A 22684-nucleotide genomic window follows, 5' to 3' on the forward strand; every position below is an offset into this window, starting at 1 on the left:
CTCCGTTTGATTAAGTAACAGGCTTCGGCACGAAGGCATTAAAAAGTAATAGGTTTGGCAACGGATGGGTATCTCTTAAGGTGTTGCAAAGCTCGACGGCGATCATGGATGGCAATGGCAATGGTCGTACTCCACCACGGGACTTGCTGGCGGCAAAATGGTCCAGATGAGCATGGGATAGCAAGGCTAGCAGTGTGAACAATCACATCAGACATGCCACATACGACATCATCAATACAGCCCAACAAAGAGGGGAAAAAAACAACCCTTGCAGTATATAGAGGCCAATCGGCGCATTGGAAAGACCAATGATGTAACATGTCCATTGGGGAGCGGGAAGGTAGCAAGAGAATCAACGCGAAGTGGTCACTATTGCAAAGGTCGTCATGTGGCGACAGGTGTATGGAAGGGAGGAGGGAGGGAGAAGAAAGAGAAAGATCAATGGCAGAAAAGGTACCACGACCAGCACTGAAATGGGTAGTGGAGCCATAGGCAAAAGTCGTGGTCTGCAAGAAACTGGTTTATGAGTAGACCCTGACTAGATGGAATAGATGGAAATGCACTGTCCCACAAGGGATGATGAGCATTAAAATCCCTGAGAAGGAGGAAGTTGCTGATGAAGGGCAGTTAAGGCAGCAGGTGTAACGGTCCTGACGGTAGGGAGATAAAGATTGCAAACTGTGACCCCCAGAGTCCAGGTGGACCCTAACAGCAACCACTTCCAATGTAGTTTGAAGAGGAATCCACATGCTAGCAATGTCCGTACGGACCAACGTACACGTCACCAAAAGTCTGCAGGGAGCTGACCCAATTCGAAAGAAAGCGCGGAACCCATGGAGGGTCAGTGAATGATCATCAGTAAAATGAGATTCCTGTAGAACCACACATGCTGCAGAGTAAAACAAAATAAGGGATTTCAGCTCTGGAAGGTGACGGTAATATCAATTACAATTCCATTGGATAACCACAGAATGATGATTGAAATGTAGTGTGAACAGGCTAAAGCCAGTCATGTCACCGGGTCACCAGCCGTCACCGACAAGGAGGGGACGACATCCATGAACAGCAGGTCAGAGCCAGGGATGGGACCAGTGGTGACACCAAAGTCTCCTTGTCCTGGGACTTATGTTTCTCCTTCTTTTCTGTTTGAGATTGAGGAGGGCTGTGCTGCAAAAAGGAGCCAGTTGCAACAAGATCTGGAACAGAAAGAGAGTGGGCGACATGGGGGCCCACAGACTGTGGTTCTCATGGTCGTCGTGTGGCGGCAGACCTTTGGCCGGGAAGGTGCTGGGAAGGGGGGTTCCTGGGAGGGGCGCCCTTGACCATCAGACGTGGGAGCACTTCTCCGGCTGGGGAGGGGGAGCGGCGCCAAGAGGGAGAGTATGGGAACCGCAGGGGAGGGGTTCAGGACTGCGGTAAGGAAGGGGTGAAGATGTAACTAAAGCATAGCTACATGTCATTGACACAGGATGAAGACGTGCATACTTCTTATAAGCCTCAGTGTAGGTTAGATGATCAAGTGACTTATACTCCTGTATCTTCTTTTCCTTCGGGCAATCCAGTGAATGTGAAGAGTGATTGCCATGACAATTAACACACACAGGAGGGGGAACATAGCAACTCCCCTCATGGAGTGGACATCAACGGTCACCAAAGAGAGGGGTCTGTGAACAGTGGGAAGACGTGTCCAAAATGCAAGCACTTAAAACATCTCATAGGTGGTGGGATGTATGGCTTGACATCACATCGATAAACCACAATCTTGACCTTCTCAGGGAGGGTATCCCCTTCAAAGGCCAGGATAAAGGCAATAGTATCAAAGTGAACACCCCGCTGTCCTAGATTGTCCCTAAGTTCTTCAACAGTTTGAAGGATGAGGTCCGTGTGACAAATTACACCTTGAACCATATTCAAAGACTAGTGGGGGGTAATGGACACAGGAATTGTGCCAAGATGGTCACAGGCACAAAGGGCCGGAGACTGGGCAGCTGATGCAAACAATGGTTCAAATGGCTCGGAGCACTATGAGACTTAACTTCTCAGGTCATCAATCCCCTAGAACTTAGAACTAATTAAACCTAACTAACCTAAGGACATCACACACATCCATGCCCGAGGCAGGATTCGAACCTGCGACCATAGCGGACGCGCGGTTCCAGACTGAAGCGCCTAGAACCGCTCGACCACTTTGGCCGGCGCAGCTGATGCAGTTTTGATCAACATCTTGCTCAGAGTGTCCATTTCACCAAACTTGTATTCAATGTGTTCCACAAAAAATAAAGCTTTGGTATTGGTGAAAGTATTGCCATCAGTCCTGGTGCAAACCAGATAGCAGGGGAAAGGTTTCGCCCTGAGCTGACGAGCCTGACTCCCCTCCTAGGGGGTAGCCACGGAAGGGAGGGGCAGAAGAAGAAGCACTAAAAGAATCATTTCCATTCAAAGAGATGGCCATAGAAGACCAGAATTCTGGACCTTTATGCGTTTCATTTGCATGGTGGCTGCCCTGATACCACCCACTCCGATCAGGGGCTCTCCCCATGGGCACCACCCAGCCCAGCAGGGGCCATCTGGCATGGCGGCCATTGCCGGGAGTTCCGATGCTCCAGGATGACAACCACTCCTAGGTTTACATGAGCAGATCACAGCTCAGGTATCAGAAGTGTGATCCCTGTGTTTCCAGGGGGCTCAACCAAAAGGGTACATGGTGACCCCACTACACAGGCTGGCTATGCACCCTAGCATCAGACAACAACGTGAAGGAAAAGATGGAAGGAACTAGGAGGGCACACGCTGGAGACACTAGGTAAGGTGCTCTTCCCCAAATGGCTCACACTACGGATCAGAAATTTAGTAATGGAGGACAAACACCAGAGGGGGACCAGAGAATACCGAAAGGATGAGGTAATGACTCAACAAAACCAAATCGCAAAGCTAACATAACCAGGAGGATTGCGGGGCCAACATAAAGGAGGACATCAAGAGAGGGAGAGGAGAGGGTGGAAGGGAAAGAGCAAGGACAGGAAGGAGAGGAAGGCAAAGGAAATGCAACCTGGGAAAGAAGGAACACTGGAATAGCTCGGGGCCCTGTGCTTGCCACGCACATACTCAGGAAAGCACCGTGAGCCCCCCTGGGGGGCTTACTGCTTGTTCCCCATACTGCAATATCATCAGCAAACAGTAACAGCTTCATCCCCCTTCCTCTATGGGCTTCTATCGTCTCTTTGACTATTTCAACTGTCACCATTATAAATAGTAGTGGTGACGTGACACTTCCTTGTCTTAGTCCCTTAACATTCTTAAACCATTCAGATCTTCCAACTGGTGTCTGCACACAACTAGAGCTTTTTTCATACATTGCCTGGATGACTTCAAGTGTTTGCTTTTCAACTCCCTTTCTCTTCAAGGTGGCCCATACCTTTTTCCTGGTAACACTGTCTATACTTTCACTAGGTCAAGAAATGTCATCACCAGATCTTTCCCATACTCCCAATGTCTTTCCATCAACTGTCTCATACTAAAGATTAGGTCCACTGTTGATCTACCATGACGAAAGCCATAGTGCTCCTCTTCTAACTGCCCTTCCACTTTCAGTCTCACTCTTCTTTCCAGTATCCTCTCCATTATTTTTGCTACTTGGGATATAAGTGTAATCCCTTGATAGTTGTCACATACTTTCCTGTCACCCTTCTTGAAAACTGTGATTATTATTCCCTTTCCCTGTTCTTCAGGTACACATTTTTGGGTCCAAATGCATCTTATTAGTCTGTATAGCCACTGTAGCCCAACTGGTCCAGCTGCCTTTATCATCTCCACAGTAATTTCATCTATCCCAGGTGCCTTTCCTGTTTTCATTTTTCTCAGAGCTAGTTCCACTTCTAACATCATTATATCCTCCTCTTCTTCCAGACCTCTGCCGTACTTCTATTCCCTTTCCACTGCCGTTCTTCACATTTAGTAATTTATCAAAGCACTCTTTCCATCTTTTCCTTATCTCCTCTGGTTGCATTAATAGCTCTCTGCTTTCCCCTTTCACTAGCTTTGTGTATGTTTTTTTCTTCCTCATACTCTTTGTAATTCCATGTATCAACCTCTTACCACTAGTAACATCTCTTTCCAACTCTCAGGTGAATTTCTCTGAGATTTTCCTCTTTTCTTCTACCACAATTTTCTTACACTTATTTTTACTATCCTGGTATTTCCTTTTACTTTCAGCTGTTCTGCCTCTGTTCCATTCATGCTAGGCTTTCTTCTTTTCTTTTATTGCCTCCTTCACCCTCTCATTCCACCACGGTGTCTCCTTTTCCTTTACCTGCCCACACTGCCACAGGTCTTCTCAGCAGAGCTTACAAACGCTTCTTTGAACTTACCCCATTCCTCTTCCACATGGCCATACACGGTGTTAGGGATTTTACATTTAAATAATTCCTTAAACTTTTCTTGTACTAAGCCATCCTTTTGTTTCCACACTTTTATTTGCCTTTCCCTTTCTTTCTTTATGTCTTTCAATTCATCAAATCTCATCTTTCCCACCACCACTCGGTGGTCTCCATCAAAAGCCTCTCCCGGGAGCGCAGTTACATCCGTCAGCTGTCTCCGATTTTTCTTTTCCAGCAGAAAGTAGTCAATGACCGTCTTCGTCCGTCTATCACCCCATCCATATCTCGTTATCTTTTGGCTATTCTTTTTACGGAACCATGTATTGCCCACAATCAGACCGTTTCTTTCACAGAAATCAACCAGTTTCTCTCCTTCCTCATTTTCCCTCCCATATCCATATGGGCCAATTATCTCCTCCTTCTCTAGTCTTTCTTTGCCTACCTGTGCATTTAGGTCACCCATTACTATTGCTTCCACATCTGTAATTGTCTTCTCTAACAGCTCTAGAAAATCCTCGGTGTTTTCTTTATTTCCTGTTTGTGGTGCATATACTTGGATGAAGTCCTTCACTACATTCCTTGTCCTCAGCCGAATCCTCATCACCATATCACCTGTGTATTCTACTGCTTCCACACATATTCCTCTAGGTTTTTGGCTTCTTGTGCACCACTCCAGTAGTGTGCGTAGCCCTTCCTCATTTTCCTCCTTCCTCTTCCCTTCCATCTAACTTCACTAAGTCCCATCAGTTCTAAGTTCTCCTTTTCCATGAAGTCTATCAACTCTCCCACCTTCCCAGTAAGGGTCATCACATTAATGATACGCACCTTCATTGTATTGGTGCCTAGTCGCCCATTTCTCACAGTTCCCCCAGTACCCCAACTGGGCGTTGCTTGCAGGGAATGCCCTAACCTTTTCCGAGGCTGGTTTTGAAGTACCATTTCAAACTCCGCCAGTGCCAGTCCCAAGCCCAGGGCCTCACCTTGCAAGTGGCGAGGCAGGAGGAGGGGGAGGAGTAACAACCTCGTTAAAACATCTTGGTCCATCTGGCTCCAGATGGTAGTACTCTGTAAGGGCCCCTCACCAGGGTAAAAGGTGAAGACAGACAACAATTGGGAAGTGGAGGAGGATTTTACAAGTCCCAACGGTGGAAAAGCAGAAGAACTGTGTTCGTATCTTACTTCCCATAGCGTCTGTACTCCAGAGCGATGGCTACAAATGGCGTCTGTTCTCCATGTTAGGAGCGGCCTAAACATATGCTGGCAGCAGCTCTAAAATGCCTTTTGGAGTGGCTGCTCCATCTTAATAACAGCCTAGGAGGACTTCAGTTTGATAGTAATAAAGCGGCGCAAATGGAGAAGAGGTGTGGCTTCGCCAACAAGGTCAAACATTCCACAGTTATGGTCAACATGAACTGGTTTCTTTACTTGGGAGAAATGTGTTGTTGCCAGGGTGACTACGTCGCAAAATAAATATGCAGACATGAAGAATAAAGATGTAGAATGTTAATAACATTTGTTTCATTCAAAAAGCTGTACGAGTTTTCAGATCAAAATTCGGAGGCATTATTTTTCAGGGCGCCCTAGTAGTATGAATAGTAGAAAATGGAGCACAGATCTATTTCAAAGCACAGTTCACACAGTTTTGGATCAAAACTAATGTGTAACAAGATGCATTTCCATGGCCAAGAGACTTCTTGCACGCTAATATTGTGCCCTCTGCTTCAAACTCCGTATGCAAGTAGTTAATTAACATTGTGTAATAAGAGCACACCTTTTCAAGTAGTCAATCATGACAATGTACTGACAGGTGAGGGGTGGTGGTGTGACAAGACATGCTCCCATTTCCTAACCTGCAACACAAACTTTTTAAAATGTTTTGCTGCTCTTTCCTTGGCACTTAGTGAAGTAACATTGTCCTCGGCAGCTGAGCAAAACTGAGACAAGATTCTGACAGTTTGACGAGAGGATAGATAGCTACTCACTACATAGCAGAGACATTGAGTTGCAGGTATGCACAACAAAAAGACTATCAAGCAAGTAAGCTTTCTGCCTAAAAGGCCTAGTCAGGATTAGGCAAAACACACACACACACACACACACACACACACACACACACGCACGCACACACGCACGCTTGCGCGTGACCACAGTCTCCGGCTGCCGAGGCCACACTGTGAGGAGCAGTGCATGATCGGAGAAGCAATCTGGGTGGTGTGGGGCTAAGGATCAAGCTGGGGTGGGAAGGGGAGGGGGAGCGATAGCAGTGTAGGAGTGGGGAATGGTAACCTGCTGCTTGTGGGAGCATAGGGGGATGAGGTGGAGAGAGGCTGGCCAGAAAGGTGCAGTTGGGAGGTTAGACAGCGGGCGGTGAGGGGCAGGAGGAGGGGATGATTTGGGGGGGAGGGGTGGTGGTAGAGGGAAAAGGGAGAAGTAAAAAGACAAGGGTGCATTGGTGGAATAGAGAGGGCTGTGTACTGCTGGAATGAGAACAGAAAGGGGGCTAGATGGGTAAGGACAATGACTAATGAAGGTTGAGGGCAGGAGGGTTATGGGAACATGAGATATATTTCAGGGAGAGTTCCCACCTGTGCAATTCATAAAAGCTGGTGTTGGTGGGAAGGATCCAATGTTGGATGGCATGCTCAGCAATGGGGTAGTCCAACTGTTTCTTGGCCAAAGTTTGTCAGTGGCCATTCATGTGGACAGACAGCTTGTTGGTTATCATGCCTAAATAGAATGCAGAATAGTGGTTGCAGCTTAGTTTGTAGATATGTGACTGGTTTCACACGTAGTCCTAGGGGTTGTTAGGGATGGACGAGGATATTATGTAGGTTCGGTGGGTGGCAGAATACCACTGTGGGAGGAGTGGGAAGGATAGTGGTAGGACATTTATCATTTCAGGGCACCATGAGAGGTAGTCAAAACCCTCGTGGAAAATGTAATTTTTTTATTTGTTATGACTGTAGTTTTGAGTATTATCCACCTGCAGGCAGGTAGATATCATCTTATAAAATAATTTCCGACATCCATAAATGGAAATAACCATGTTTAATAATTACATGAACGTTATGGGCCCAGCACAAATTAACCAACAAGGTATTTACTTGTACTGGAACGGTGGATGTTAACGTGTGGGAACTCAGGCCATTATTTATAGATGTAACAATGGTAGTCATAAAGTTTTAATTGTCAACTAGAAAGAAATCCACTTGAAGATGGTATTAGTCCTCCTCTAGATATTCACTCTTCGATGCAAAACATTGTTCTTAATGGTAGATAACTTGGTGGAGACTTTGGTGGTGGAATTTGGCATTTTTGCTGTCTGGGGAATGTTTCACCTCAAAACTCACTTCAACATCATTCTTGAAATCCCTACTATGCATTTTGTTCCTCATCTGAAGAAAAGAGGAGGACTGGTTGCCATTGCACAAGAATGGGGGAGAGATGGGCAGGGGGCAAAATTTGATAACCCAATGAAACAGCATGTGTAACTATGTCAGACAGCTTGCCATGAAGCTTCAGCAATGGTGAATCCACATGTTTCCAATGCTTGCTTTGCTACTTTGTCTAAGTTCACCAATATACCCAGCATTCACCCATAGTATTAAATGACCAAAGAAGCCTGACACAGCTGCAACATTTGCACTACTATCTCCATTTGGCAGACTTTTTGAAAGCATGTGAGCAGTCACTGACACCAATGGGTAGTGCTGACATTTGGAGTGTTCATAATGTCGTGCTAAGTAATGAAAACTGATCCACGACTAATTTTGGCTTTTTCCTCCATCATCATGGTTGTGAAACCAGCACGAGTGCCTCCTATTGAGATTTCCAGTTCTTCATAGAAAATTGTGTGTCACTTGTTTCATTATCATTCATACTTGTACTTGTGCACCAACTCAGCATTGACTGCTACAGTGTTGTTGCTCTTCAAATACAGAATATGTATTATTGCACAATACTCCACTTTATCAACGAGCTGCAAGTATTTATTTTGGAGTCTGTGGTGGTGTGCTATGGCACTAAGGCAAGGAGATTTCAATATGTAGCTTGACTGCAGACATGTATCTGCAAAAACTAAGAATTTAATTGTATAACTTTATTTTTTTGAGGCAACAATTAAAACTTTATGATTACCGCTCTTAAACAAAAAATTGTGCTTAGTTTGTGACTGATGAGTACTCTCTCTCTCTCTCTCTCTCTCTCTCTCTCTCACACACACACACACACACACACACACACACACACACAGAGAGAGAGAGAGAGAGAGAGAGATTAATTTTGTAGTAGTTTGTAACCACACTGTAACAGTACAGTACATCCATAGAGAGATCAACATCAGAAGAATGTTCACAGTTGTAAATGATTTTCTAAAATGTGAGACTAGTTAATTGTTAAATGTTGCCACAAATTTTATATCACCTACAGACAAGTGGAAAGGACATCCTTTATGCTGAAGCAAATCAAAACTAATTTTAATGCATGTTGTTTCACACACTATATTACTGAAGAAAAATATAGTTTTCTTGAGTTTGAGGAATTTAAATTAAAACCAAGTACTGCCCATGCTTCCAAGAGTAAGGATACGTAAGGGTTCAATAATTACATGGCCTGACTTGACAAAGCAGTAGCATATTACTGCAGACGATCTGTAAAAATTTTAAGTGATATTCAGGCCAGATGGCCTTATTGTTCCTTCAAATGAGAGATAATGAAAACAAAATATTATAAGAGTGTGTGTGTGTGTGGGGGGGGGGGGGGGGGGGAGGGGGGGAAGAAGAAGAAAGTGATTTCAGGTGTGCCGCAGGGGAGTGTCGTAGGACTGTTGCTATTCACAATATACATAAATGACCTTGTGGATAACATCGGCAGTTCACTGCGGCTTTTTGCAGATGATGCCGTGGTATATTGAGAGGTTGTAACAATGGAAAATTGTACTGAAATGCAGGAGGATCTGCAGTGGATTGGCGCATGGTGCAGGGAATGGCAATTGAATCTCAATGTAGACAAGTGTAATGTGCTGCGAATACACAGAAAGAAAGATGCCTTATTTAGCTACAATATAGCAGGTCAGCAACTGGAAGCAGTTAATTCCATAAATTATATGGGAGTAGGCATTAGGAGTGATTTAAAATGGAATGATCATATAAAGTTGATCATCGGTAAAGCAGATGCCAGACAGATTCATTGGAAGAATCCTAATGAAATGCAATCTGAAAACAAAGGAAGTACGTTACAGTACACTTGTTTGCCCACTGTTTGAATACTGCTCACCAGCATGGGATACGTACCAGATAGGGTTGTTAGAACAGATAGAGAAGATCCAATGGAGAGCAGCACGCTTCATTACAGGATCATTTAGTAATCGCGAAAGATGATAGATAAACTCCAGTGGAAGACTCTGCAGGATAGATGTTCAGTAGCTCGGTACGGGCTTTTGTTGAAGTTTCGAGAACATACCTTCATGGAGGAGTCAAGCAGTATATTGCTCCCTCCTACGTATATCTCGCGAAGAGACCATGAGGATAAAATCTGAGAGATTAGAGCCCACACAGAGGCATACTGACAATCTTTCTTTCCACGAACAATACGAGACTGGAATAGAAGGGAGAACCGATAGACGTACTCAAGACCCCCCTCCGCCACACACCATCAGGTGGCTTGCGCAGTATGGATGTAGATGTAGATGTAGAATTCATTAAAAGTGTTTTCTGGGGTTTAAGATTTTGAACTGTCAAATGTCTCAATTTTTGGCAATTACTATTCTTAATTTTTGAGAATGGAACATTCCTGTCACACAGCATAGAAAGGTTGTAACTGACAGCCAAGAACAGATGAGAGTAGATTCCATTATGATTACATTCTTTTATGACTGCTACACAAATTATGCACTTCCAAACTATAACTGGCTGACTGCTGTGTTCCAGATTATACATAACAGCCTAAAAGAAGCAAATATTGGTCACAGCATTGTTGGTTCTATTCAGAAGTGGTAGAAAGAAATTAAGATTATACTTGAACGCCCCATTCACAAGGACATCATTAGATATGGTGCGAAACTTTGGGTAGGGAAGCGATATGGAAGGAAATAGGTTGTGACCTTTTAGAAATAAACATTCTGGCATTTTTCATATGTGGTTCATGGAAACAAGAGTTGGATAGCTAGTTCACTACTGTGAACTGAATATGAATCCAACACATTAACCAGTGGCATTCCCCGCATCATTAGTTGGAGACAGTTAATGTCAATTGGACGTTAGGTGTACACTACTACTGTGTAGTGAATGTGAACTCAATGCTTTAACCACTGCCTTTCCCTGCATGATTTGTTAGAGGTGGTTCACGTGTATCAAATATTAGGTGCCTGTGGCTGAGTTTTTAATTACACAGATTTTAATAAGATCTCTGAATTTCACTTTGGGGAAAGAGCAGGACTCAGTGTTCGGTGTAGGGGATGAGGAAGATTATTCAACTGTTAAGTAATGTATGGGGGAATTGCTTAGTAAAATGTTAAATTAAAGTAATTATTCTGGTTTTTATGATATCTTTCAGTGAATTTTAAATATTTAATAAAGCAAGGAAACAGAGTGCACATTATTGAAAGTACTTAAAATGTACTAGATTTACATTAAAACAATTATGAAATCACTCCATTTAGCTCCACACACAAAATAAAAGAATGTATTAAAGTGGGGAAGAAGGATGTATTTTTTACAGTCTCAGTCAGACATTGAAAAAGATAGTTCAGCAGCGAAAGAACATGTGCACAAGTAAACTGGTCCCACTCTATTTGCTTCTACATTCTTCTTTGTTTTTTTCCATTATAGTTGGTTAACAGTCTGAGATTTCAGCTCAAAACCTAGTTAAAATTTCCTTTCTTATTTCTCTTTCATGCTGCCTTTTTGGGTTTCCTTGGCTGACAGTCCAGGGTAACTTTTATCGCTTGTTTTAAGTCCCAGTTCCTTCATCCTTTGTCTCTCTTTTGACCGAGGCATACAAAAGTTGTAATTTATATCTTTTTATGATTATGTCCCCTGCCAACAGATAAACGGAAGTTTTGTTTTATATCTTTATTTGACTGAAGTTTAACTTTGGGGACATTTCCCTTTTCTTGATGTAAGTTATGATAATAATCTGATACTCAAATGTTACTAAATTTGCAATACCATTCTTTCTATTTCTCATTTTAGTTCATGTTGTTGTTGTGGTCTTCAGTCCTGAGACTGGTTTGATGCAGCTCTCCATGCTACCCTATCCTGTGCAAGCCTCTTCATCTCCCAGGACTTACTGCATCCTCCTGAATCTGCTTAGTGTATTCATCTCTATCAAGAGGAAAAAGAATATAAAGAGAGGAAACACACATCAATAATCAGTTCCTAGTGGCAAAGATGATGTAACTTACCTGGTTCCAACATGTCCTCTGAGAGGGGTTGCCGACTGAAAGGATCTGTCGATGAATTGAGAAGGTGACGCACTATAACAGCACGATCCATAACTTTCCCTGATGGAAGCAGTACGGGATCTTCCATCAATGTATCCATCAATGGATCTGAAGCATATGATGAGCCACATACAGCTCTCAAACATTAAATGGTAAATGCATTAAAAGGCTTTGTACAGTAACTATCTACACAAGTGAAATTACTTATGTACATGAACGGTAGGTTAGAAAAGTAGATCACAATAGATTTCCTACATCTTCAGTTCAAAAAAGTTCATCCTCAATAACATTTCAGGCATTTAGTTCAAAGATGATGAAGCAATACAAAGTAGGAGATCAAGAGAAAGAGAAACAATAAAATCTGATGTACATAACCTGTTGATGAGAGGAAATTTATACTACACTTAAGGCTACCTATCTAAAGACTGCAACATTACACATGGCATAACAACTCTTCTCTCTTATTAGAAATGAAATGTGTGCACTGGTGCTATAAATTTGGGTGTGACAACTAACATTCATCTATGACATATATGTCCTGCATAGTTTTTAAGTGTACTTCATTTCAACAGCTTTTATGTTCACGGAAACTCATTTTTGGTCAGGTGTGTAGGTAGAATATCTTATTTGAGTACGACAAAAACTAACATACAAAGTTTAAATTATAATAGTCCGTGACTATGTTAATAAACAATAAAATTCTGATTAGAGATGAACAACCAAATTCATTATATTATCAACTTCCTGATAAGCCACAGTCACTGCATTGTGTAATATAGAGTGTGATCCACTGATACTGATTTAGTAGCATATAACTCTATTAAACAAATAAATATATGAATCTTTGCAAATAAATCAAAAGCTTGTTTACTAGCATATAACTCTATTAAATAAATAAATGTATGAAACTTTGCAAATAAATCAAAAGCTACAGAAGATAGATGAAGTAGCCATATTTTACATCAATTCCTATATCAGAATTTGATTAATGTCTATGGTCAGAAGGATGAATCTTTAACTTTTTTGCACACTTTCTACTTTCTTCAGAGACTAAAGAAATATGTGCACTGTGCTGCTCTCTCCTTTTACTCAAAATACTGAGTATTACTGCTACATTTTATATCTCTGTGTCAAGAGTTATTTTATTTACACGCTTATTTGTTTCGCTAGGTTAATGAAATTAAAATTACCCCGAAATTCATCAGGTGCATCACTGTAATCAACTTCTTTCTTCAAATTCTGTACTGAAATGTCATGTGCTTTCTCAGCTAAGTTTCTGAATTGTTCAATCTCAGTTGGTGTTTTAATGGAGCGTCTTTCCATTCGTGCTGCTGCATCTTCAAACAGTTCTTTCTTGAAGGACCGCTGCAATCAATAAACAGATAAATGAAATATGTGGGTTAAACAGATGGAAATTTAAGATCTGCCAAAAATGAAACTCTGGATTGTCTTCAAACCAGTGTTAGCAAGGTCTACCCTCAAAATCCGCATTCCATTTTAATAGAATTTCTATTACCATCAAACAACTAATTTATACGCATAATGTGAGGAACCACTTGCCTGTATGCTACACTATGATTAAATTAAATTTTTGTTGTCAATACCTATTTTACTTTTTTTGCATAGGTAGTAATCAGATTTGGAAATATATTAAATCTTGATTCCGACAATCTATTATTTTATGACAGAATGATTAAAGCAGTTATCTTGTCTTGTCATCTTTGATTATGGCTCTCTGGGAAAGATCTTATTAAAGATCATGTAGTGATTATTAGAGGAGCTGGTAGAGATTTAGACTGTAACTTCAACTAAGTAACTGAGGATAACATTAGGTGCAATGGTGCAAATGCTTCTCACACTATTTTTACAACTGCATTACTCTTTGTGTTACAGGATAAGACTTGGCCAAGTGTTCTGTTGAATGTGTGAATGCAGAGATTCAGAATGCGATGATCACGCATGGGTTTTGTAACAGAGAAAGGTGCAATTAGACTTCATCTTATTATACCACACATGATACCATTATTATAATCATTAATTTTCTGGTCTCTGTTCATTAGTTGTGCATATGCATAAAGTAACTAGTTTCTTATTCATGCTGTATCTTACTGAACTTTATTATTTACAGTATAGTTTACCGATTGCTGATGATAATAGTATATTGGATGGAATTATTTTATTATGTGAAACCTTAATATTTTATGTTGCCTGCATATTGTTTGTTTGTTTTAAGAATGATGACCCCCCCCCCCCCTCTCCCCTTTCACACAAATATTTCCCTTTGCTTGAAAATTTAATCAGAACGCACTGATGTCATTGGTTCCCCATATTCCACTGTACAATTGAACATTGTTGTTGTTATTTTGCATGGTGACTATTAAATGATCATTTTATTTACTACAATTGACAATATTTCATAATTAGTTATTTTAGTGCTTAAAGTGCAGACAAGAGTACAAAGCATATTTTTAAAATGAGTGAATATATTCGTATAAATTTTGTATCTAAAATTATTTTAAAAAATCACCTAAGAGCATTACCACATAAAGACAAATTTACCTACCTCCAGAAAAAAATCAGGTCTATACTGAAGAAGGCACTTCACGGCATCTGCTTCAGAATTGTTAGAGAGATTCATTGGGTAACAGATCAATCCAGTCAAACTATCAACGCAACTGGCACTGCTAAGGGCATTCTACAACTTTCACTTAGCTCACAATGGGTTATACACACTGTTGGTGACTACTTTGAAGGACAGAAAACTTTGGAACATGCATATATATTGTATAAGTTGTATGCAAATAGTTGCCACTATTAAAGTTCCAATGCTCATACATGCAATTTTATCCAAAATAATATGTTTAATTACGGTGTCACACGTTAATATTCACTAGGCTCATAATAGCTTATATAGGCAGCTTACTGACCTGTGACATTAAATTAAAGTATTCATTACTAACACACTGGTAATTTGGTCATTTAAAGTATTTATGAATAAGAAACATGAACGAAATGAAAGTTATACTCAAATTGATTGTGTACAATCATTTTGCAACTGTTCAACATTCTTAATCATCATTAATGAGAAGAAGTAGAAGAAGAAGAAGAAGAAGAAGAAGAAAGGTAAAGAAGAAATTCTACATGATTTAAGAGGCATATGAACCAGATTGGTAGGTTACACTGCGACACATGAACTGCCTCCAACATGCTCACTACAAATCTGGTGTGGTCTACATTAGAATGTTTTTGGTAAAGAGTTACTTGCATAACTGATTTCCAGAAGCACTGTCTGCCCAAGCCATGTGATTTTCAATATTTATTTAGGATAGATTTTTCTGAAAGACTGAAGTGCCAAATAAATACAGAAATAGTTGCAACAATCAATACAGAAACAATAAATGGCAACCTGTACAGCTCAAAAAGTCATAGTCATAACACATCTGAAATTTTTCATGGAGAAATTTCGATAAGAAGCTTGTTACATAAGAAAGGTGAGCTTTTTGTACCACCAAAGGCAATTGAAACATCTAAAGGTGTCTCTACAGATGTGCTATGTGTAACTGAACATCATTTTGTAACTACAACTGAAAATTGTGGGTGAGCCATGCATCAATTTTTAATGATATTTTTAATATGACCCTTAAAAAGCGCTGAAAGGTCACAACACTCTGTGTCCCTGAAGGCTCTCTTTCATCATGTGATTTACACAACACGATATGGTTATGAATGAATGCAAAGTGATTTCAAGCTTCCCTCAGAATACCCACGATGTATTCAGCCACAGTACTGGCATATTTTATAATGGGATTTTACAAACTGGTTTCCTCTGGTTTTTTCGTACTCATATGATTTGAAGGTCTGTGTTCAGACATCAACTTCCTAAAGCAGTATGACGCATTTCTAAAAGTAGATGACTTTGAAGTTTTTGGAGTAATATGGCTTGTAATCATGAAACATTTGAAATGCTACATTCCAAACACATTAAAAAGCAAATATGGGAGAGGGGAAAAGAAAAGCAGCAGCACCATGGTGATCCTATCGTCCATTGCCCAGAAGTTTTGTCATTGTCAGCTTATTCAAGCAGTTCCTTGCAAATTTTCACTTCATGTTACTTCCTCTCTTCAATCAATATCAAACAATGAACAAACAACACTACAACTCAATGTCTGTTCAAGTTTCTTGGTTAAAATTTCATGGCACCATAAAGTCTCATCTTCAATTGATTACCGAGCACTTCTGAAATGAGAGAACCACTGGTAACACTGCAATTGGGGTAAAGTATCATTTCCCTAATCAAAAGTTTAAAGGTTTCCGAAAACATTTTCCCCATTTTAAGTGAAATTTCTTGTTACAGCCTTGCTTCCAAAAATCACGATATTGCCATAACTCATATCTTCCACACCAAAAGCTTGAAAATTAAATTAACTATCAACAATGTCAACAGTTGCTGGTGTGTGGCAGACAGAGTTCCAGGCAGATACAGTGCCACCACCTGTGCCATGATGCTACAGCAGATGCACGCCTTAGGCGGAGAAAAAGTTTCGTCACTCTCTTGAACAGATCTTATAAGTTGGTGACACTGGGGTTGAGCATTCTGCTATATATAGTTCTGCACATGCAGTTATTTTCTTCCCTGATGTCCTAAAGTGCAACCAGATGCTTGTGCTACTACTCCTCGCTGATTGTACCACCTACGATTGTAGTTAAACCGAACATCAGAACAATCTACGTCATATTTTGTCAACTGAAATTGTGCCGCTCTGCGATGATGATTAGCTCTAAGGTATAACACTGATCACAAGTTGTATCAGTTTTATCTACTATTAACATAATTGTTGTTTGATTACAGGGCCATACCCATAACACTCTATCTCTTGGCTTGTTATTGTTCTATACCAAACTTGACGTTTTTAGATAAACATGCATTATTGTCCAATGAGTGGCTTGCAACTGAAGACAGCATATGGTAGAGGACTGGTTTCCAGCCTTTCTGAGACAATTATCCCTGAGGGCAGTCAGATATTAGCTAGTACCCCGAACCTTCCCTCTACTATCATCCCCACCTAATCAAACTTTATAAAGAAAAAGAATTTTTTTGAACAATTTCATTGTCAAAATATTGAAAGGTAGATGATATTTAGTTTTTGTTGGTGTATTCTTAAAATGTGATCTAATGACTCAGTGCGACAACGGGTAAGGTTTATTTTTATTTTATTTATTTATTTTTTTTTGTAGAAGGATGAAACAATTCTCAGACCATTGCAAGTGTTACCTAAAACTAGTTCACAGAAAAGAAAGCTAACTGTCAATAGTAGGGCAGGCGCCCCATTACAAAACATGCTTCCTCAGCACCCTAGCAACACTTGGTTCACCCACACCTGCACCATAATTCAAAGCAACCAAATTAAAATGTGTGCACTATACAGGAATATACGGGTCTTAAAACTTTGTAGCATTTATAACATTCAACTTATAATTGTAAATAATAGATCAAATGAAAGAGCAACTCAAAAAGTTTTATTTATTTTGTGTTTCATGTGTCGCACCAATAAACCAGTTTGGAAGGCTAGTCGTGAATTAGCAATTCCAAGCTCTAAAGCCTACAGACTATGGCTTATATGCCAACTGTGCAAAGGAAATGTTGCTGCGTGAGGATGGTCCTGTCGTCTTCAGTGGTGAATCGACATGTCCCGTACCTGGAAATGTGACTGAAAATAATGTGTGCATCTGGAGGGTCAGCGAATTCCTATGAGATGGCACAGTTGCAAAGAAAATTGAATTTTTCTTTGTTCCATATTCCTATGGAAGTTATTGGCCTTCATTTTTCAGTGAAGCAACTGTAACTGGTGTTTCTTACCTTGAAGGGCTATAACTATGGCTCTTTCTTCAATGGGAAGAAGATGAACCACAGAACTGTGTTTTGCAGCAAGATGGTGCACTGCCTCACTGGCATAACTCAGTAAGTGATTGTGCTTGAACACTGGACCGTCTTCAAGAAGTCGGATGAGAGAGCTTATTTTGTGTGCCCTCCATGTTCATACACAATTTGACATCATGTGATTTTTACGTTTGTGGGTTCACAAAGGATCAAGTGACAGTCCTCCGCTACCAGCTGATCATCTTGACTTTAGACACAACACAGTTACTTAAGACACGCTGATCAAGGCTTCACAAGAACTCGCCTATCAACTTGATGGGTGACAAATGGTGCTCAGATTGAACACTTGTAAGGAAACTATTTGATTTGCTCTTTTATTTGATGTATTATTTATAATTGTAAGTTGAATGTAATAAATGATACAAAGCCTTAAAATCCATATACTCATTTTGAAACATCCTGTACTTAACGCCTATGGTTTGTAAATCACTTCATTGCTGGGCTTCTTACTTCTGAACTGGCAGAAATTGGAAGATGCTTTGTGTCATATCACTGCTGCTTGTACTACTACTACTACTACTACTACTACTAATAATAATAATAATAATAATAATAATACAGTGTCAGGCCTACAGCAGTGTAGTAGCCATTACACAGTTACTGTTGTGCTGTGAATTAGTTTGTTTATTGTACTGAATTAAATAGTGAAGCAATTTCTGTTCTGTTGTGGGAACTACTACAATTCGGAGAATGCAATTTCATGATATATTTAAACTTTTTTGATGTATGTGCTCAATTTTACTGTGATAGATGCATGGTACCAAATCGGTGTGTAGTTGGTGGACTACATGAGGAAGATCAAGTTATAACCCCCACAACACTGTCATGAGTTGATGCTAATATTTTGAAAAATGTAATTATTGGTAACTTATGTAATCAGCAGTACAATCTTAAGGAATAGTGATAATATACTAAGGTTTTAAAAATAATTTAGTTTTGGGACTGAAACACAATTGCATCCTTTTGATTTTTAACCTTCAGAATTATTACATTTTACTTCTAAGAATTATTACATTTTATTCCTCAGGGGGTTATTATTCCCTCGTTGGGAACCACTGTAGTACAGGTATCTATCATGAGAATCCACTATTAACATCCATCTGCTTGTGTGAAGGAAACTTTATTTACTATTTGGTCTTTGACATATACCAGACAACGTATGGAAAGTCCTGGAAGATATGTTGCTCTGCAAGGGATATGGGAACAAGGATTTTGGACCATACAGGAAGCACATGGTAGTTTCTCATAATTCAAGATCATAATTATTTTTAAACTCCACCTTCTATATGATTTGAAATATGTTTTAAACCACTAACTTTGACAAAGAGGTATTGTCTTCTAGATGATGACTTGCATTCTGCATATGAGTGAGTTTGGAAAGTACTCACTGTGAAAAATTACAAAAGTCCAAGAAAAGAAGAGAAACAAATTTCTTGTTTCTGATGCTGTCATGCAATCACAGCATGCTCAACATCATGGGAAAAGCTTTAATGCTTCTGTACATATCTCCCATAAACTTGAGTTTGTGTAGATGCCATCTTCCAAGCCCCACTGGGAAAGGTGTAACAGAGAAGGCTGTTATGGAGAACCTATGAACTGAATGAATGAAACTACTGCCCTATTTCCTCTACCAATATAGAAGACTGTTTTAACATATGATACTACTACAGATGAAGCCATAATCACTACTCTGTCACTTGATTCTGCATGGTTGTGCACGAATTTCTGGTGTATTACTGCTGCAGTAAGCCTACAGTAGTGTTTATAAGTGAAGTTGGTGATAATTATCAAAACTGGTTATTAACAAATATGTAGTGGACAACACCCAGACAGGACATGGGTGGCAGCAGTTTGTCAGAATAGACAGCAACTGAGAGTGCTTCACTATGAGCTTAAAAATTTATACCTGACACACCATTTCATGCTCTCTGTTGGGAATTAACTCAAACACATAAGGCAGAATGTCTGTATTGTGTTGCTACCTAGTTACTGGATTCTGAACTATTTGTTGTACCAAAGACTGCTTCATTTACTGCTACCCTGCTCTAGGTCCTACGCTATTGGCTATTTGTGTGTTATCGGGCTCACTTTTCATGGCCTGCAGAAACTCTGAGCTGGAAAAATTCAATCGTTGGTTGGTTGGAATGGAGAAATGGACCAAACTAGGCGGTCATCAATCCCTCTGACCATGGAATAACTAAAACTGATAAAACCTCACACTATAAGAGGGAACTACAAGAGACATAAAATTACAAATTATTGACAGAGAAGGATGGAAGAAGAGAGGAGGGAAAGAAAGTGACTAATGACAGGGGCATGAAGGAAGAAGCACAGGTAGACAAGATAAACACTCAAGATAAAATAGACCCCATAAAGAAAGGAGTGGAAAGGCAGAGGGCGGGGATGAACTGCCAAGCCCAGTTGAAGCCAGTCGAACTGGAGCGAAGGGGGGAGCAAGACGGCCTGCCATTCCTTCCACCCACCGATAAGGTTGAAGGTCCCAACCTTAATTAAAGCAATAAAAACCCCCATCATGAAGAAATCGTAAAACTAGGTCAGCCGCTGGGGCGTTGTCAGCTAACACCAGGGGTAGCGAATCAGGAACGCTAAAAGTCAGGACAGTTCAGTAAGAGGTGAACCACAGTCAACATTGATCCACAATGACAGAGAGGGGGGTCCTCACAATGGAGGAGATAACTGTGAGTCAGCCAAGTATGGCCGATACGAAGTTGGCAAAGGACGACAGAGGCTTTACAAGAGGCCCGTAAGGAGGACTGCCACATAGCTGTAGAAGCCTTTATCGCCCTGAGCTAGTTTGGTGAAGAAAGAGTGTGCCATTCTGGATTCCAAAGTCCCAAAACCTCACAACGTAATGCTGAGCGAAGGTCTATTTCCGAAACGCCAATAGCAAGAGACGGCGGCCCGTTAGTAGCCAATTTTGCCAGTCAATGGGCAAGTTCATTGCCAGTGATCCCAACATGGCCTGGGGTCCAGCTGAAAACCACTGCGCATCCACGTTGAAAACTGCTCAAGGAGTCACTACAGATAGTGAAGGACAGTCCTGAGCAGAAGCGGACACGGTCCAGTGCACGCAAGATGGCTACTAATTCTGCGGTAAAAACACTACAGCCATCTGGTAAGGAATTAAGTTTCGTGTGGCTCGCATAGGTGTACGCATAACCAGTGTGACCAGCAACCATGGAGCCATCAGTATAAATCACTTCTGAACACTGGAATGAACTGAGGAGACAGCAGAATTGGTGGCCTCTGGAGGGGTAGAATCCTTTGAATTGATGGAGAGATTAAGACAGAGCTGTGGCCGAGAGATGCACCACAGAGGGGTAAATGCGTGAGCAGAGAAAAAAGGTGGTAAAGGGAAGTGCTGGAGCTCAGAAAAGAACGACTGAATGCGAGCAGCCATGGTAACCCCCACATCGTGGCCGCCACCGTGGTAGGTTAATCTCCGTGTCTGGATAAAGGAGACCATAATTAGGGTGCTTTGAGGTGCAGCGAATGTAGAGCGTGTAAGATATCAACTGTTGCTGGAGCAAAACTCGCAGCAGTGGAATCCCCGCCTCTACAAGAAGGCTAATCACGGGGCTAGTCCGGAAGGCACCAGTCACCAGTTGTACCGCACAATGGTGGATGGGGTCTAGTATCTGCAATGTCGAAGGTGACTCAGAACCATAGACAGGACTCCCATAGTCTAAACGAGACTGGACCAGCGCTTTGTACAATATCAGGGGAATAGAGTGGTCTGCACCCCAGGTGGTATTGCACAGACATCTAAGAACACTGAGATGTAACCAGCATGTCCTCTTCAGCTGGTGAAGATGAGGGAGCCACGGCAACCAGGCATCGAAGACCAGACCCATGACGTGATGTGTGTCCACCACCTTGAGGGATTGTCCATCAAGGAACAGGTCTGGTTGGGGATGAACTGTACGGCGATGGCAGAAATGCATGACACATGACTTGGCCACCGAAAACTGAAAGCCATGGGAGAGAGCCCAAGATTGCACATGGTAGATTGCCCCCTGTAGACGGCATTCTGCAGCGCCCATGAAGGAGGAAGCGACGTACATACAAAAATCGTCAGTATACAAAGAAAGGGCCACTGTCAGCCCAGCAGCTGCCACCAGTCCATTAATGGCGATTAGAAAGAGAGGGACGCTCAGCACGGAACACTGTGGAACAACATTTTATTGCCGATGGGAAGTACTGTAGGAGGAACCAACTTGAACCTGGAAAGAGCAACAAGAGAGAAAGTTAGGGATAAAAACGGGCAGAGCGCCACGAAGGCCCCATTCGAAAAGGGTGGCGAGAATGTGGTAGAGCCAAGTGGTGTCGTAGGCTTTATGCAGTTCAAAGAAGACTGCAATGAGGTGTTGCCGATGGACAAAAGCCGACCAGATAGCAGACTCCAGGAGGATCAAGTTATCCACCATAGAGTGGCCACAGTGAAAACAACATTGAGTCGATGACAAAAGGTCGCAGGATTCACGGATCCAAAACAGCCGCCAACTCACCAGGCATTCAAGGAGCTTGCAGAGGGTGTTGGTAAGGCTAATGGGATGGTAGCTATCCAACTGAAGAGGTGGCTTCCCAGGCTTCAAAACCAGAATAACAAGGCTTTCCTGCCACTGGGTAGGAAATACCCCCTCACTCCACAGATGGTTGAAAAGGGTCAGTATACAACGGTTGCAGCCACTGGTAAGTGTTGGAGCATTTGGTTATGTATCTAATCCGGTCCAGGAGCCATGTCAGGACAAAGGGCAAAGGCGTTGGTGAATTCCCACTCAATAAATGGGGCATTATAAGGCTCCAAACAGCGAGAACCGAAAGTCAAAGGCAGTCATTCTGAGTGCTCTTTCAGGAGGAGGAACGTGAGTGGATACTGAGTCGATGCAGAGGCTTGTGCAAAGTGTT

At 41.4% G+C, this 22684-nt stretch overlaps 1 protein-coding gene across 2 annotated transcripts in view; it reads right to left on the reverse strand.

Annotated features, from left to right (window-relative positions):
* The window catches only part of LOC124777944 (ubiquitin conjugation factor E4 B), a 297870-nt gene that overhangs the window by 13573 nt on the left and 261613 nt on the right, over positions 1 to 22684 (reverse strand). For both annotated transcript variants that reach the window (XR_007015809.1, XM_047253495.1), the window contains exons 20-21: positions 13008 to 13182; positions 11779 to 11925 (exon numbers count right to left, since the gene is read on the reverse strand). Coding sequence is in view for 1 of the 2 variants with exons in the window: in XM_047253495.1 (XP_047109451.1) it covers positions 11779 to 11925; positions 13008 to 13182 (322 nt within the window). In the remaining variant the exon portion in view is untranslated. The remainder of the gene's footprint in view (positions 1 to 11778; positions 11926 to 13007; positions 13183 to 22684) is intronic.

Source organism: Schistocerca piceifrons, chromosome 2, assembly GCF_021461385.2.
Source record: "Schistocerca piceifrons isolate TAMUIC-IGC-003096 chromosome 2, iqSchPice1.1, whole genome shotgun sequence".
Lineage (NCBI taxonomy): Eukaryota > Metazoa > Arthropoda > Insecta > Orthoptera > Acrididae > Schistocerca > Schistocerca piceifrons.